Here is a 16,127-nt window from a genome sequence, read left to right on the forward strand (position 1 = left end):
TTACTAAGGTGCGTTAGCGTTTTTAGCACGCGCTACACGCTAATGCCTCCATAGAACTTGCGTTAGTATTTTTTGTGTAGCGCGGGGTTAACGTGTGCTAAAAATGCTAGCGCACCTTAGTAAAAGGAGCCCTTAGTCTTCCCAATGGTTAAGCTGAGGAAGGAGTGTGTTTTTGAAGCACGGACCGTGTTGGGTCCCGATTTCCTACACAATTGGACCATAATTTGGATACAAACTGTTCATTGTTTCAAGTATTGTGTTTTGAGTTTTATTTTTGATTAAAGACTTGGCATCTTGTACATTCTTGCTGCAGTTTTCTTTTTTGTTTGTTGCTCGACACATCACTGCAGTCCTGTTGGATTTTTTTGTTGGTGTTCACTCTCCAGATAAAGACCTACATGGTCCATCCGTTCTGCTCAATGGGGCGACTAGGGCTTTATCTGCTACTCAATGCAGATTATACTCTTTCGTAATTGAGCACTGGCATCGCAACCAAGTTAGGCAAATTGTTACCACATGTAAGTAGTTTTCATAGATGATTCCACAATATCATACCACCATGCCAACAGTCTGAAAAATATTTTATTATAGCCTCAGTATAGTCACATTCTTTATGAAACCCCCCTACCCCCCCCAACAATCCAATCATATTGCTGATCAATATTTTATGCTCTAGTTTAAACTTCAAGCCATTTCCCCTCCTCCCCCCTAGAAATGCCTAACATACTTAATCCTGACCTGTCTGCTATTTTTAGAACAGACTGTAGAAGTCTGCCTGGCCATGGTTTTACTCCCACACTACTGGAATTAACAATATAAGCCCACTCCAGCCCATCCTGATCTGTTTTGCCATTTTGGCAATATAGACCATAGAAGTCTGCCAGAACTGGCCTTACTTCCCAACTATTGGTGCTGCTATCGAAGCCCACACCAGTTCATCCTGACCTGTCTTTTTGCCATTTTTGTCAGAAGCGCCACTCCTGGCCTTGTATGACTTCAAAACAAAAATTAACACAGTCATCAGCCATAATTCCATCCTCTTTCCATATGGAGATCCTCTGTGTTTGTCTCACACATTTTTGAATGCCATCAATGTTTGAAAGGTTACATTTACACCCCCTTTCCCAACATCTCAAAGGTCCTGTGCTTGCTTTTGTTGTCTGCTTGTTTTAGTTCAAACTTTTATTACATGTTATAAATACATAAGCAAATTTAATAATAACAAAGTGAAGAATGACAAAACTAAGAATGACCATCTAAATTTGCATATAATAAATGCTAGGAATGATAAAGAAGGGGATCACGAACAGGTCGGAGAGGGTTGTCATGCCGCTGTACCGGGCCATGGTGTGCCCTCACCTGGAGTACTGTGTCCAGCACTGGTTGCCGTACATGAAGAAAGACGGTACTACTCGAAAGGGTCCAGAGAAGAGCGACTAAAATGGTTAAGGGGCTGGAGGAGTTGCCATACAGGGAAAGATTAGAGAAACTCAGCCTCTTCTCCCTCAAACAGAGGAGATTGAAAGAGGACATGATCGAAACATTCAAGGTACTGAAGGGAATAGACTTAGTAAATGAAGACAGATTATTCACCCTCTCCAAGGTAGGGAGAACAAGAGGGAATTCTCTAAAATTGAAAGGGGATAGATTCTGTACGAACGCAATGAAGTTCTTCTTCACCCAGAGAGTGGTAGAAAACTGGAACGCTCTTCCAGAGTCTGTCATAGGAGACAACATCCTCCATGGATTCAAGACAAAGTTAGACAAGTTCCTGCTCAACCGGAACGCACACAGGTAGAGGTAGGGCTAGTCTCAGTTAGGGCTTTGACCGGAGGGCCGCCGTGTGAGCGGACTGCTGGGCACGATGGACCACTGGTCTGACCCAGCAGCGGCAGTTCTTATGTACTGAGCGTTTGTTTTTGGGACATCCGCCTCCTCTTCCTGTCCCGCAGTCTGAAACTGGAAGCAGGGGGCTATGCCATACCGCCCCTCCTCCCCCCGTTCTCAGTATACCATTTGCCATACAGAGAGGCCATGACTTGGGCTTCTATTTAACTCATTGAGGCGGTGGTACATTCGACAATCTAGGACAGGCCACTCTTGGCCTCTTTGGTAATGGAGAATGCGAAGAGCTAGAAGAATGGAAGGGGAAATTATAGGATGAAAGAGAGGAAAGTAAGAGGAAGATAACGTGGAGAAGAAGATATCGAGAGGAGAGCACCTGGACAGCGCTACCTTCCGCTGGCACCGCTTCACCGGTATAGCCAGTAGGATTAGCACGAAGGAAGACGTCCCTTCACTTCCCCAAGTCTCTCTTTCTCTGCGAATTACACGAGTAAACGCTGCTTTGAACCGTCCCGTTTGTCTCTGGAGAGCAACAACCTCCCTCGCTTTCGGGCTGGGCGCCGTTTGACGTGCGGCTCAGCACGGCGACTATGGTTGGCTCTGGAAGTGACGCAATTACGGGTCTGTGGGGAAGCGTGCGGGGAAGCCGGAAGTAGAGTTGCTCGCGCCGGCGTGAGTCGAGGACTCCGGAGAGTGGCACCAGAGTAGGAACGAGCGGTGGTGGAGGCGACATGAGGCGAGACGTGCGAATCCTGCTGCTGGGGGAGGGTGAGCACCGCCGCCGTAGGAAAGGGGCTTGGGCAAGTCTCTGCTGGTCCGTAGAGTTAGCCCGGGCTTTCTGCTCCTCCAGAGAAGCTCCTAGACTGCTGTGAAGCAGGAGTTGAAAACCCGGAACGGAGGCAAAGGCACGCCTCTTTTTAGGACAGGGAACCAGGAATAAAGTTTAGGTTAAGCCAGGATTCTGCAGTGTGGATCTCAGTATTTTGCATATGATCTCAGTCTACATATAGAAGATATTAATTTGCATATTTAAAAGTATGTTTTAAAAAGTCTAGTTTATATATAAGGATCTAAATATGCTTGGTGACCCAACTCAAGGAGGGAGTTTGGAGCCTAGTCCTACTGTAGCTTTCCTACAAGCCCTGTTAGAATACTGATTTCAAACGGTAAAAAGTAGAGAGTACAAGATGTAAAAAGAAAATAGAAAACCAGTGCTAGTCAAAACTCTCACTCCTTGAATTGTATCCCTTAGTGTAATCTGACCATCAGAGTTCAGAACCACTGTGTCTGTTAACTTTAAGGATAAATTTATATTACCAGTAGAAAAGAAAAACACCCAAAAGATCACCAAAAACTGCAGTGTCATTAGTCTTGAAATACAAGCCACAGAAGAAATGGACCACTGATGACAAGCTGTCACAATAAGTTACTTTTTAATGTCCCTCTTTTCAAATTGTTCCACATCTGCTTTTGTGTACTTGCATAGGAGATGTCATACAAGTAGTCATTCTGGGATTTGTTGTATACTGCAGGGGTCTCGGAGTCACTGTGATTTTCTATTCCAAGTAGATAGGGCATAATTAGGACCATCCTAAGGTGAGGGCAACTGGAGCAACAGCCCAAAGTGCTGAGTTGACATTTTGACTCAGTCTATAAATTCATGAGCCTAAAGGGATGCCTAAAGTAACCCTGGCCCTGGATACCATTTTGTCTAGTGACTGCCCTGGGTATAATAATAATTCCTTCATATGTAAAAACATAAGCACTACATTACTGGATCAGCCCAAGGGTCCATTTAGTCCAGTATCCAGCAGTGGCCAGTCCAAGTACCTGATAAGAGTCCTAAAAAGTAGCAAGATTCCATGTTGGTTAACCTCAGGAATAAGCAGTGACTTTCCCTAGGCCTACCTTAACAGTTTATGCATTTTGCCTCCTAAATTTGTCCATACCTTTTTTTAAACTGCTTTTATTACTTGCTCTGTCAGTAAGTTCCAGAGCTTAATTTGAGTTTAAAAAAATATTTCTATTTGTTTTAAATATCTGCTATGGAACTTCATGGAATGTACCTGGTCTTATATATATATATACATATTATATATATATATACAAATATATATATATATTATATATGTATGTATATATTATATATGTATATATTATATATATATACATATATATATATATATATATACAAATATATATATTTTATATAGAATAAACAGTCAATTTCATTCTATTCCGGATTTTATAGACTTCAGTCATAACTCCCCCTCAGCTCTCTTCTCCAAGTTTACTTCCTTAGTCATTTTTGCTTACCTTTTATATTTTTTAACTAAACTAAACCTTAGATTTGTATACCGCACCATCTCCATAGTCGTGGAGCTCGGCACGGTTTACAGGAATTGGGATGAGAAAGGAACTCCAAGGAAAGGATGAAGATCGGAGGAAAGAAGAATGTTTAGAGGACTAGGATATCAGAGGAGGGGGGAGTGTTACATTTTTGAGAAAAGCCAGGTTTTCAGATGTTTACGGAAAAGTTGGAGAGAACTCAGGTTCCGAAGAGGGGAGGTTCTACTACATGTTTTTGAAATGTAGTGACCAAAATTGCTCACAATACTCAAACTGCAGTCTGATGATAGAGGCATTTTGATATTCTCCAATTTATTCTTTATTCGTTTTTTAAAAATGCATAAAATTCTGTTTGTGTTTTTGGCTGCTATAACTTGTATGATGAGTAGATTTTAATGTGTCGTCCACAATGATCCCTAAAACCTTTTCCTCTATGACAACTCTTATGGCTCCTTTTACTAAGGTGCGCTAGCGTTTTTAGCGCGCACTGAAGATTAGCACGCGCAAACCATGCACTAAATGAAAAATACTAACGCAAGCTCTATGGCAGCATTAGCGTCTAGCGCACGCACTAAAACCGCTAGTGCACCTTAGTGAAAGGAACCCATACTGTTGAACTTAGCATCATGTGTCTATAATTTGGGTTAGTCTACTCAATGTGCATCACTTTGCTCTTACTTTCCAGCACCTAGAAATGTCACTTTGCCCACATCATCCAAGAGAGGCTGATCATTTCTGCTATTACCTCAATGCATGCATGGCAATGTAACCCTACTTTTCTTAGGGAAATCAGCACTGCGTCTTCATGACTTTAGTGAAGTAGAGCTATAACTGGATTAACTTCTGGGTTGATTTGAGTAAGGTGGTAATCTTAGGGCTCCTGGGCCACTTTCTATCAAAGAGACAAAGCTAGGCCCAAATGTAATTGACTAATAACCGTATTACTATAGTAGTATTGACTCTTCCAAGCGGTCACTCAACAGTTCTAGCTGTCAGATCATCTATCTAGAGGTAGATCTATCTCTCTCTTTGGCGTTTCTATAAATTAACCTATACACACTGTTTGTAACATTAAGGGCTCCTTTTACAAAGCCGCGTTAGCGACTTTTAATCACACGCTAACCCCTGCGCTAGCTGAAAAACTACCGCCTGCTCAAGAGGAGGCGGTAGCGGCTATCGCGTCCGGCAGTTTAGCGTGCGTTAAACCGCTAATGCGGCTTCGTAAAAGGAGCCCTAAATCTAAGGAAAAGGTGCTGTGCAAATGCAAGTTACTCTTACTGCTAAATGTTTCCTCACCCTCTGTTTACCAACAGCTCAAAAATCATTCTAAACTATTTCATAAATCAACCCCTTTCATTTCTTAGCTTTCTTTGCAGGGGAAAGATAATAAAGTGTCTTGGTGATTGAAAAAAAAAAAAAATGAGTCTTTATAATATTGTCTGTAAACATTGTGTCCTTCAGGTTCCAGTTTGAAAATCGTTCATGGAAAGAGAAATCTAATATATTAAATAAAAGTGAAATTAAATGTAGCAATCCTCGTGTTAGTCAAAAAAAGTTCTTTGAGCAAAAAAAATATTAATACCCAGTGTATCCAAAGGTAGCTCACTTTGAGCTATTACTGGAAAAGGTTTGTGCAAAATCCAAATAAATAAATAACAAAACTAGATTTTTGGCACTTTGCTGTATATTTTAAATGTTGCAGTTTAGATATTTACAAAAATCACAGCTGAGTAGGTAATTGAAGTGATAACATTCCTGTTTAATTCCTTTTTGTTCTTCAGCATGACAGAGTTTGTTATTCAGTAGGCATAGCAGCTATAAAGGTAAACTAGAAGTTCTTGTTGCAGAAGGCTTGTGAGAGCTTGAATTAATTTCCTAGAACTTGGCTTTCATCCCATTATATATTTGACACCGATGTCTGCTTCTCACACCCCTTGTCCCTAAATACATAGTGAAGAAAGCTTGTGGCAAACCACTGCATGGCTAAAAGTGCACGTCATTCATGGGAAGTAATAAATCTTTTCACAAGCAGTGGTTAGAGTGACAGCTGAGTGCAGGGACCCGCAACAGACTCGGGGAATAACAGGTCTGATCATTCATGGCTTCCAAACTTCCAGGTAGATCAGTCTGAGTATGCAGCCTGAATCTGTTGTGATCTCTCTTTCTCTCTCTGTAGCCAAAGTTGGAAAGACGTCGCTGATCATGGCATTGGTGGGTGAAGAATTCCCTGAAGAGGTTGGTGAAAAGGCTTGATATACTCTTCCTTGTCACTTGAGGCTTTCTCTCTCCAGCCTTATACTATGCTATGCTAATTGCTCACTCTGAGAAATGATACCCAGTTGTGCAGAGACAGCAAACAGCGTGAAGAGACACGCTTTCTTTGTGTTAAGCAATCTAGACACTAATAGAATATTCAGTCATTTCCAGTGCCTACCTTTCCCAGAGGTGCAATTCTATAAACGTTTTTAAGGTGGCCGTCGATGACGCTGCCATATATAGAATCCGGGCCTATGGGCCTGATATTCAAAGTGACTTAAGTGATTATAAGTTTTATGTAGCTTAAAAAGGATATATACCTGTTCTCTGAAGTTGCTAAATTTAGTTCATGGCTAGCATGCCTCTTCTTTAATAAAATGTATTTGTTTTGCAGGTTCCCCCTCGTGCAGAAGAGATAACGATTCCTGCTGATGTCACTCCAGAAAAAATCCCCACTCACATAGTCGATTACTCAGGTAGCATTTCTCTCTACCACAACAATGCGGCATTCAGTATTTATGCCAGCATCACTGATCTCGCCCTCACCGTTGCTGTTTTGGATATGCCTAGTACCACAGGATACAGCATCTCACCCCCATATTACCATTCTCTGGCTTCCTTTATCATTCATGTCGGCTCTGTACCTCAGAATTGTTTAGCATTTACATCTCTTTCTTCACATTGTCCTCTGAAATCCCTTCCTGTTTCTACATGCTTATTCAGTGGCATAAAGCACCGTGGTGGTTGATGTAACCTCTTATTTTTTTTCTACTGCAGAGTTGGAGCAGACAGAAGAAGAACTGCAGGAGGAGATTTCCAAAGTGAGTTATGATGATCTGTGCCAAGAGAGAAGACATTTCTCTCTAATTTGACTAGGAGGATGGTAGATGCAGGAATAACCTACCAGTAGAATTGATCTTGGTCAAACTAATGATAGAATTCAGGCATACTGGGACAGATATAAAAAGGAAGGGCAAGAGGGGAAGAGGTAAGTTAAAGAAATGTTAATCCTGGGGTTGGGGAGGTTCTGGGCCTTGAATTAGATATGAAAATGCATATTCCCTTACACTCAGAAGGGAGTATGCAATTTCATATCTATATAATTCCCCAACCCCAGCATACAATACTCTGCTATAAAAATAACCAAGGAACGTGAGATAAAGAAATCATAGGCCTGATATTAACAGGTAGCGGTCAGCATTTGGCTGACCGCTGCTGGCATTAAACCCAGAAATTCAATCAGGACATCAGCTTTGAATTTCTGGATTTCCAGAGTCGGCTCAGAATGCTAGAGTTATAGAAAGTGAAAAGGGGTAGACAAAATAAAGTCAGCTTACACAGCCCAGTAGCATGACTGTCAAGCTTTCAGGACAGTGTGGCCTGTATGGAACTGCACTGAAATTGTTACACTGGCAGGTATCCTTGGAAAAGATGGCAGGTTGCCTGGCATGTACAGCAAGAATATTGGCTGCATTCTCCGTTTGTTTGTTTTTTAAATTTTTATATTTTGTCCTAAATACTCCATATAGATCTGTTATTTGCCTTTCTGGGGGTGCAGAGTTTTTGGTTGGTTTGTTTTTTGTTCTGTTTATTTATTTATATGGTTATTGTAAACTACCTTGATGCCATTTTTTTCAATTTGGCAGTATAACAAATGTTTGCAATAAAATAAATAAATAAAAAGATAAATGGTGACTTTCTACAGGTGGTTAAACCTATATGGCTAACAGGAAGGAGATTTGATTTAGTACACAGGAATGATAAGGGCAGAGAGACCTAGTGACTAGTGCCAAAATAGTATAGATAGTGTTTAGTAAGCAGATGAGATGGGCCAAATGATCCTCATTTACCAGCATACACTATGGGCTCCTTTTACAAAGGCACGCTAGCGGTTTTAGCGCACGCTAAAATGCCACACTAGCCACATCCACCTCCTTTTAAGCAGGCAGTAATTTTTTGGCTAGCGCGCACTAATCCTGTGCATGCGCTAAAAACGCTAACGCACCTTTGTAAAAGGAGCCCTATGTTACTTTTTTCTGTGGTACTCAAAGAGTCCTTATTTGGGGAAGGACCTGTGCTTTGATGATACAGTGGCTGCTCGGGACAGAGCAGAGTCTGCTGGGGTTATTTAAATCTCCATGCTGCTGGGTAATGCATTAGATAGGTGTGCATATGTCAAGCCTGACTTCCAGGCAAGATAGTGGAAACTATTATAAGGAATGAAATTATGGAACATTTAGACTAGCATGGTTTAATGGATCAGAGTCGGCATGGGTTCAACCAAGGGAAGTCTTGCCTCCCCAATTGGCTCCATTTTTTTGAAGCGTAAATAAGCGTGTAGATAAAGATGAGCTGTCATCTTGAGGCTGGGCATTAGATCATCTTTTATTCTATTGTTCATTTATATTATTATTTTGGAAATCAATTTGGCCTCAAATAAATAGGATGATGGACAATCCAGTAGCCTTGACTTATGATGCTATTTTATTTGGTACGACAATGAGAGCAAAGAGTCAAATTTCATCACATAATAACAAACTTTTATTCATATTGACTGGTGTAGCAATTCAACAAATAACATACAATTGGAAAAATTATGACAGATTAAGTTATAACTTTTGGTTGAATTCGGTATGCCATATATATAAAATGGAACGCACAGTAGCAACACAGAAAGGTTACTTTGGTAAATTTCTGAAGATTTGGAGACCATTAGCAGATTTTTGTAATGATTAATAACATTTTCCCATAATAAGATATTTGTTAAGTTGGGATGGGGGTGGGTATTATTTTATTTATCTCATAATATGTATGAATTAAGTAATACATTTTGATGTATTAGGTTAGATTTTCTGAAATAGGTAGGGAGGGATTGGGGTTTTTTCTATTTTATTTACATTTGTCATATTTATTAAATGTATTACATAATATTTAAATCATTATAAAATATGAATATAAGTATGATATATTGTACTTAAAGTGTTCATGAAGAAAATCAAGTGTATATTTATAAGATTATATGAATTTTTCTGATACACTTGTTGTAATATGCAAAACTGAATAAAGAAATTAAAAAAAAAAAGATGAGCTGGTTGACGTAGTGTATTTAGATTTTCAAAAAGCTTTCGACAAAATTTCCTCATGAGTGATTCCCAAGAAAATTAGAATCATGGGATAGGGGGCAAAGTTCTGTTGTGGATTAGGAAAACAGAAACAGAGAGTAGGGTTAAATGGACACTAGACACAATTCACGTCAAACAGAGGCACCAGAAATGTAGACCTCGAAAACCCTGACCTACATTTCTGGTACCTATGTTGGAGGTAGCCGCAGTTATACAAACAGTGCTGTTGCATGATTGACATGTGACCAGTGGCCGTTTTTTAGGCTGCCGCCAATACCGGCCCCATTTGTAGAATCCAGCCCTAAGGGGTTAGAGCCACAAAAAGATTGACAAGCACCGATGTAGACATTCAGGTTGAACATCCAGTGTGAAAAGTCTGATCTTAACCCCTCTCATTTCTTTCAGGCAAATGTGGTGTGTATAGTTTATGATGTGACAGATGGTGCCACAATAGAGAAGGTATGGGAATGGCTTTGGAATCTTGCTCTTCTATTCGGCACCACAGTTGTGCCCTGGCTCAGCACTCTTTTCTTATTATGTTGCTTGTAGAGATTTATTTGATGTCTGTCTCTTCCCACATGCTTCACGTAGAGGGGTGCCAGAGTTCTCTGGACCTTCAAAGGAAAACAAAAAAAAAATGACCATGAAAAATTAATGGTAATATCAAATACCAAGATTGTCCGCAGTCAGACTTTGCAGAATTAAAGGCTTTATCCACCCTTAAGTGGGCTGGCAGTGAATTCCATATAAGTGGGGCTGTTATCGAAAATATAGTTGTACGACAAGTGTTAACTTTTAATGAGGGGACCGATAAGACTTTGAGCTGTTTAAGATAAGTTGCATTTTTCAAGTTTGAGCCTTGGTTTCTGGTAGGATTTTTTTGAACATGTGTTTAACAAGTTGAGAATAGAATTATTTTGAGTTGAAACTTTGCTGTTAGTGCTTGCAGTGATTAGGCTTGTAAGATCTTTTTCTTCTAATTTTTCTCAGTCATTCTTGTTTTCATTTATGTATAAGGGTAGATACAGTGGACCAGTGGTCTCAAACTCAAAATCTTTGAAAGGCCACGTTTTGGATTTGTAGGTACTTGGAGGTCCTCAGAAAAAATAGTTAATGTCTTATTAAAGAAATCTTGATTTACTTGCATCTGAGTCATCTTCTCTTGCTTCAAATACTTTTACAACAAACTATTACTCTTCACATTCAGTCCCGTTGCAGGTAGTAAGATATCTTATATTAGTGCCTGTGGGATATCAGACCGCCCCTGGAGCACTCAAGCCCCCAGCGGCTTGTAAATGAGATGAAGAGTTATAGTAGCTTCCCCAACCTTGACAAAGAATAAGCGAAACGTGTTGGTAAAGGGGACGTATTTATTGAAGACTGAAAAGCTAAGTTACTAGTTATTAAAGTAAATTATTGAAATGAATAGTTACAAAATTAAATGCTAAAACTATTTAAATTATGAATGAAAGAAGGAGAAATTGAGATAAATAAGACAAATAAGAGTGTGCCGCACTGGGAGGAATAAGGAATTGAACCCCGGGAAGCTTGAGTGCTCCAGGGGCGGTCTGATATTCCACAGGCACTAATATAAAATATCTTACTACCTGCAACGGGACTGAATGTGAAGAGTGTAATAGTTTATTAAAGAAATGACAGTTTTGCATGAGGTAAAACTCTTTATAGTGTATAAATCTTTCCTTTGGCTAAGTCTTAATAATAATATTGTCATTTATAGCTAAAGAGACATATGATCAAGAAACTGTTTTATTTTACTTTTGTGATTATGATAAACATACCGAGGGCCTCAAAATAGTACTTGGCGAGCCGCGAGTTTGAGACCACTGCTGTAGACTGTCTTGGCATTTGACATTGTCAGTTTCCCATGAAGCGCTCACTGTTCTGAGCTCAACTAACCCCCCTTTTACGAAGCCGCACTAGACTGTTTTTATCGCAAGCTGCGGCAATATTAGCTATGATGCTCATAGGAATTCTGTGAGTGTCTGAGCTAATACCGCCACGGCCGACGGTAAAAAAAAAGCCTAATGTGGCTTCATAAAAGAGGGGTAAGCCAATGTGTGTAAGAATGGCCAAAATCTATAATGTAAGAGACGAGAAAGGATGTCAGCAGACCAGTGATCCCATCGTGTTGCGTTGCTCGCTCTTCATACAATCCAGCTTTAATCAGGATTATCTGCTGTCTGGAAGTGACAAGGACTAGAGGAAAACTCCTTAAGCTGTTGAGTTCTTAATTTCACAGATCCTGTTTCTAGGACCCTTACGAAATTATGTTTTGCCTTTCAGATCAGCACAAAATGGATTCCTCTTGTGAACGGTGGTGCAGAGAAGGGTTTCAGGTATGATGGGGTAAACAGAGGCAGGCAGGAGGTCAGTCTGTGATGGATGGAAGGGAGTAGATGCTGATGAACTAAAGCATATAAGAAAGCTGGCTGTCTTTCAGTTTATCAGCCTGTACCTCACTCTCCACCCACCACAACCACTTTGTGTAGTCATAGGTGCTAATGGTATAAATTACTGCAAACACACTATTCCTGTTATACAGCTCTCTATGCTGAGTCAAATATTAATGTGTGATGAGGGGCTCTCATATCAAAGATCTAAGCTATCAAAACCAGGCTAAATTTAAACTGCAAACTTGGGCAAATGATTCAAAATACTGTAATTAAAATCATTTCCAAATCCAGGAAGTTCAACCATGTCACCTCCCTTCTGAAAAAAGCTCATTGGCTCCCAGTCACACATAGAATAACATATAAAATAGCGTTGTTGACGTTTAAAGTTCAGATTAAGAATGTTCCAAGTTTTATTGACAAAATTCTTATACCCCCATATACCAGCTCGTTCTCTTAGATTCACTTCTCAAAGTCTTTTATCGGTCCCCTCATTAAAAGTTGTTAATACGTGTCATACGACTATAATTTCGGTAACAGCCCCACTTAAATGGAATTCACTGCCAGCCCACTTAAGGGTGGATAAAAGCCTTGATAAGTTCAAATGAGCCCTTAAAAATTTTCTTTTCAAAGACGTGTTTGAGTCTTAACATCATCTAGCCTCCAAACTCTGTTTTCTCCTGGTTCCAGCTTTGACCTCTTGTTCAAGCCAGGCTGAAAGACTTGAACATCGAGTCCAAAAGAATTGCCAGAATGGATTCTCTCTCCCACATGATTGGGCTAGAGACTCTGTTCTGTGAATTTAAATAACAGACATGAGGACAAGCCATGTAATAAACAAGTAGATTTTATTATCAGTGCTTCCATTGTCTGGGAAGAGCAAGCTATCAGAATTTCAGTGCTCTTCAAAGGGAGAAAGCAAGGACAAACAGATTTATACCCTACTAGTGTTATAGCCCGTTATATTAACGGGTGCTAGAATATATGTGTGTATGTCTGTGTTTATTTCTTTCTCTCTCTCTCTCTCTCCTTAGCCACGTTCTATATTTCTGTCTTTCTTTGTGTCTTTATTTTTCCTCGGCTGTCCACCCATTCTCCCTTCCTTGTACCTTCCTTGTGTCCACCACCACCCCTTCACTGCTCCCCTTATCCAGCAGCAGTCCTTCTCCCTTTTTTTATCTCCCCCCCCTGTCCAGCAGCACCTCTTTCCTGTCCAGCAGTAGACCTCCCTTCCTTTTTCTTCCCCTCGTCTTCCCTGTCCATCAGCACCTTTTTTCTGTCCCCCTGTCCAGCAGGCCTCCCTTCCTTTTTCTTCCCCCCCCCCCTGTCTCTTCCCCTGTCCATCAGCACCTCTTTCCTGTTCCCCTGTCCATCAGCACCTCTTTCCTGTCCCCCTATCCAGCAGTAGGCCTCCCTTCCTTTTTCTCCCCCCCATCTCTTCCCCTGAAAGAATTTCAGTCCTGAGCACAGAACCCTATCCAGTCTTGCAATATGAGTTTTCAAAACCTCAAAAAGCTAACAGACACCAAAGAGCAAAAAAACAGAAGCGAGGGAAGGAGATATTCTTTCGGGGTTCAGTCACCGAGAGCACCCAGGGGATGGCTATGGTCCGAGTACAGATGGAAGGGGAACCAGGACGGAGGGCAGAGGTCTCTGTACAGACCGAGGCCATCCCCTCAAAGATGTCTACAGTCTCAACGCAGACAGAAGTAATGGATCAACCGGACGATAGCCTTTTGATGGAGCTGAAGAGCCTGAGAGAGGAGGTTCAGCGCTTAAGGAGCATCCGAGACGACGAGACCTTCATCGATGGAGTCATCCAGGAGCTGTCTCAGATCGCTGAACAGTAACCTGACAAGACCACCCTGGGAACACCCAAAGCGTCCATAACGGCCACCTTGAGACAAACCGCCGGAATGCAGGAAGTGGTTGGAGACGCTGACTCCTGGCAGCTGGTGACTTCCTCCACAAGAAAACGCAGAGGACCTAACTCTGTCTCTTTTTCTCTCTTACAGGACAGCTCTACACCGACACCTCAAATCGCCCTGAGGAACAGATATCAGCTGCTACAAGAAGGTCTGGAGAAAGAGGTACAAGAAGTTGTTCAGCAGACGGTTCCAGCTCCGGAATCAACAGTACAGCCCACCCCTAAGAAGCGCAGAGTGGTGGTCATCGGAGATTCACTGCTGAGGGGCACCGAGGGACCAATCTGCAGACCAGACCTACAATCAAGAGAGATCTGCTGTTTGCCAGGGGCCAGGATCCGGGATGTCACTGCTTGCCTTGACAGACTCATCACCCGAGAACACTTCCCCATGGTTCTAATCCACGTCGGAACCAACGACACCGCAAGGAGCAGCACGGACAGCATACCTGAAGACTTCAGGGCCCTGGGGGAGAAGCTGAGGAGGATGGATGCATGGATGAGGAGGATGGATGAGGAGTCTTCTCCTCGATTCTCCCAGTGAGGGGCAAGGGCAGAGCCAGAGAGGATCGAATACATAGGGCGAACGACTGGCTGCGAGGATGGTGCAAGGAGATGAACTTCGGGTTTCTGCACCATGGAGAAGCATTGCAAGGACTACAGGGACACGACGGGCTACACCTGACCAGAAGAGGGAAGAATGTCCTTGGACACCATCTAGCCTGCCTATTCCACAGGGCTTTAAACTAGGTAAGTCGGGGGAGGGTACAGGCACAAACAACATACCTGGCGAACTAAACTGCCAATACATTTTTGAGGCTGAGGTAAGTAATCACCGAAATTCTAGGTCTGGGTCAGGGGTGGGTACACACATTTTCGAATCGGGAGTAGGGTCACATCATATTTATGGGTCACATTGTAATTCCGGGTCTAGGGGGAGTACACACTGTAGTTCTGGGTATATGGGGAGTACACATTGTGGTTCTGGGTCTAAGGAAAGCACAAATAATGCTAAAGGTGTTCAAGTAGATCAAGCAGGAATATCCCCATTGAGACGTAACAAAAATACAACATGGAGGGCTATGTACGTCAACGCACACAGTTTAGGAAACAAGATCCTGGAAATGGAAACAGAAATAAGGAATGCCGACCTGGATGTGGTGTCGATATCCGAGACCTGGCTCACAGACTCCCACGGGTGGGACATGGTCATACCGGATTACAACTTGCTTCGCCGGGACAGGAAGGGCAGAATGGGAGGAGGTGTAGCATTATATACTAAAGATGACATTAAGGTCACGAGACTCTCAGATGTCCAGTATACTGGGGAATCCCTTTGGGTTAATTTGGCCAGAGGGAAGGACAAATGTTTGTATCTTGGCGTAATTTACAGACCCCCAAGACAACAGGATGACCTGGATATGGAAATTATCGGAGATATAGAAAATATCACCTTGTGTGGGGACACAGTATTGCTGGGTGACTTTAACATGCCTGATGTGGATTGGGTTACACTTACCTCTGCTTCCGGCAGCAGCAGGAGGCTATTAAACTCTATGAAGGGAGCAAGACTCAGGCAACTGGTGTTGGAACCAACAAGGGATCAGGCAATACTGGACCTGATACTTACCAATGGAGAAAATGTCACAGAGGTCTCGGTGGGCAACACATTGGCCTCCAGTGACCACAACATGGTATGGTTCAATCTCAGGAAAGGTTTCACTAAATGTACCACACTGACCAAGGTCCTCAAATTCAAAGACACAAATTTCAAAGAAATGGGAGACTTCGTTCACCAGGCGCTACAAAGCCAAGCAGAAACCGATAACGTGGAAGATATGTGGTCGACTTTGAAAGCAACCATACAAGAAGCAACAAACCGCTATGTTAAATCAGTAAGTAAACGGCGAAGGAACAATAAGCCACAGTGGTTTACTGCAGAGATCTCAGACCTCATCAAGGAGAAGAAAAAAGCATTCATCTCTTACAAACAATCGGGGAAGCAGGACTCTAGAGCAGACTACCTGACCAAATCAAAAGCCGTCAAAACAGCAGTCAGGGAGGCTAAATTCCACATGGAGGAGTCTCTAGCAAAGAACATCCAGAAGGGAGATAAATCCTTCTTCAGGTATATCAGTGATAGAAGAAAAAACTCAAGCGGTATTGTACGTCTTAGGAATCCAGACGGAGACTTTGTGGAAAAGAATTCGGAAAAAGCCC

The 16,127-nt window shown here is 41.9% G+C and overlaps 1 protein-coding gene across 3 annotated transcripts in view; it reads left to right on the forward strand.

Moving 5' to 3' along the window:
• Positions 1-1,882: 1,882 nt before the first annotated feature.
• The window catches only part of RHOT2 (ras homolog family member T2), a 78,039-nt gene continuing 63,794 nt past the window's right edge, over positions 1,883-16,127 (forward strand). The window contains exons 1-6 of one of the 3 annotated variants that reach the window (XM_033963034.1): positions 1,883-2,258; positions 6,371-6,429; positions 6,845-6,926; positions 7,228-7,271; positions 9,978-10,031; positions 11,877-11,929. In XM_033963034.1, the coding sequence (XP_033818925.1) occupies positions 6,397-6,429; positions 6,845-6,926; positions 7,228-7,271; positions 9,978-10,031; positions 11,877-11,929 (266 nt within the window). In that variant the 5' untranslated portion in view covers positions 1,883-2,258; positions 6,371-6,396. Of the gene's footprint in view, positions 2,259-2,283; positions 2,614-6,370; positions 6,430-6,844; positions 6,927-7,227; positions 7,272-9,977; positions 10,032-11,876; positions 11,930-16,127 lie in introns of those variants that run through there. The other 2 variants (XM_033963032.1, XM_033963033.1) reach the window with 2 other exon arrangements.

This window comes from Geotrypetes seraphini, chromosome 11 (genome assembly GCF_902459505.1).
Source record: "Geotrypetes seraphini chromosome 11, aGeoSer1.1, whole genome shotgun sequence".
Lineage (NCBI taxonomy): Eukaryota > Metazoa > Chordata > Amphibia > Gymnophiona > Dermophiidae > Geotrypetes > Geotrypetes seraphini.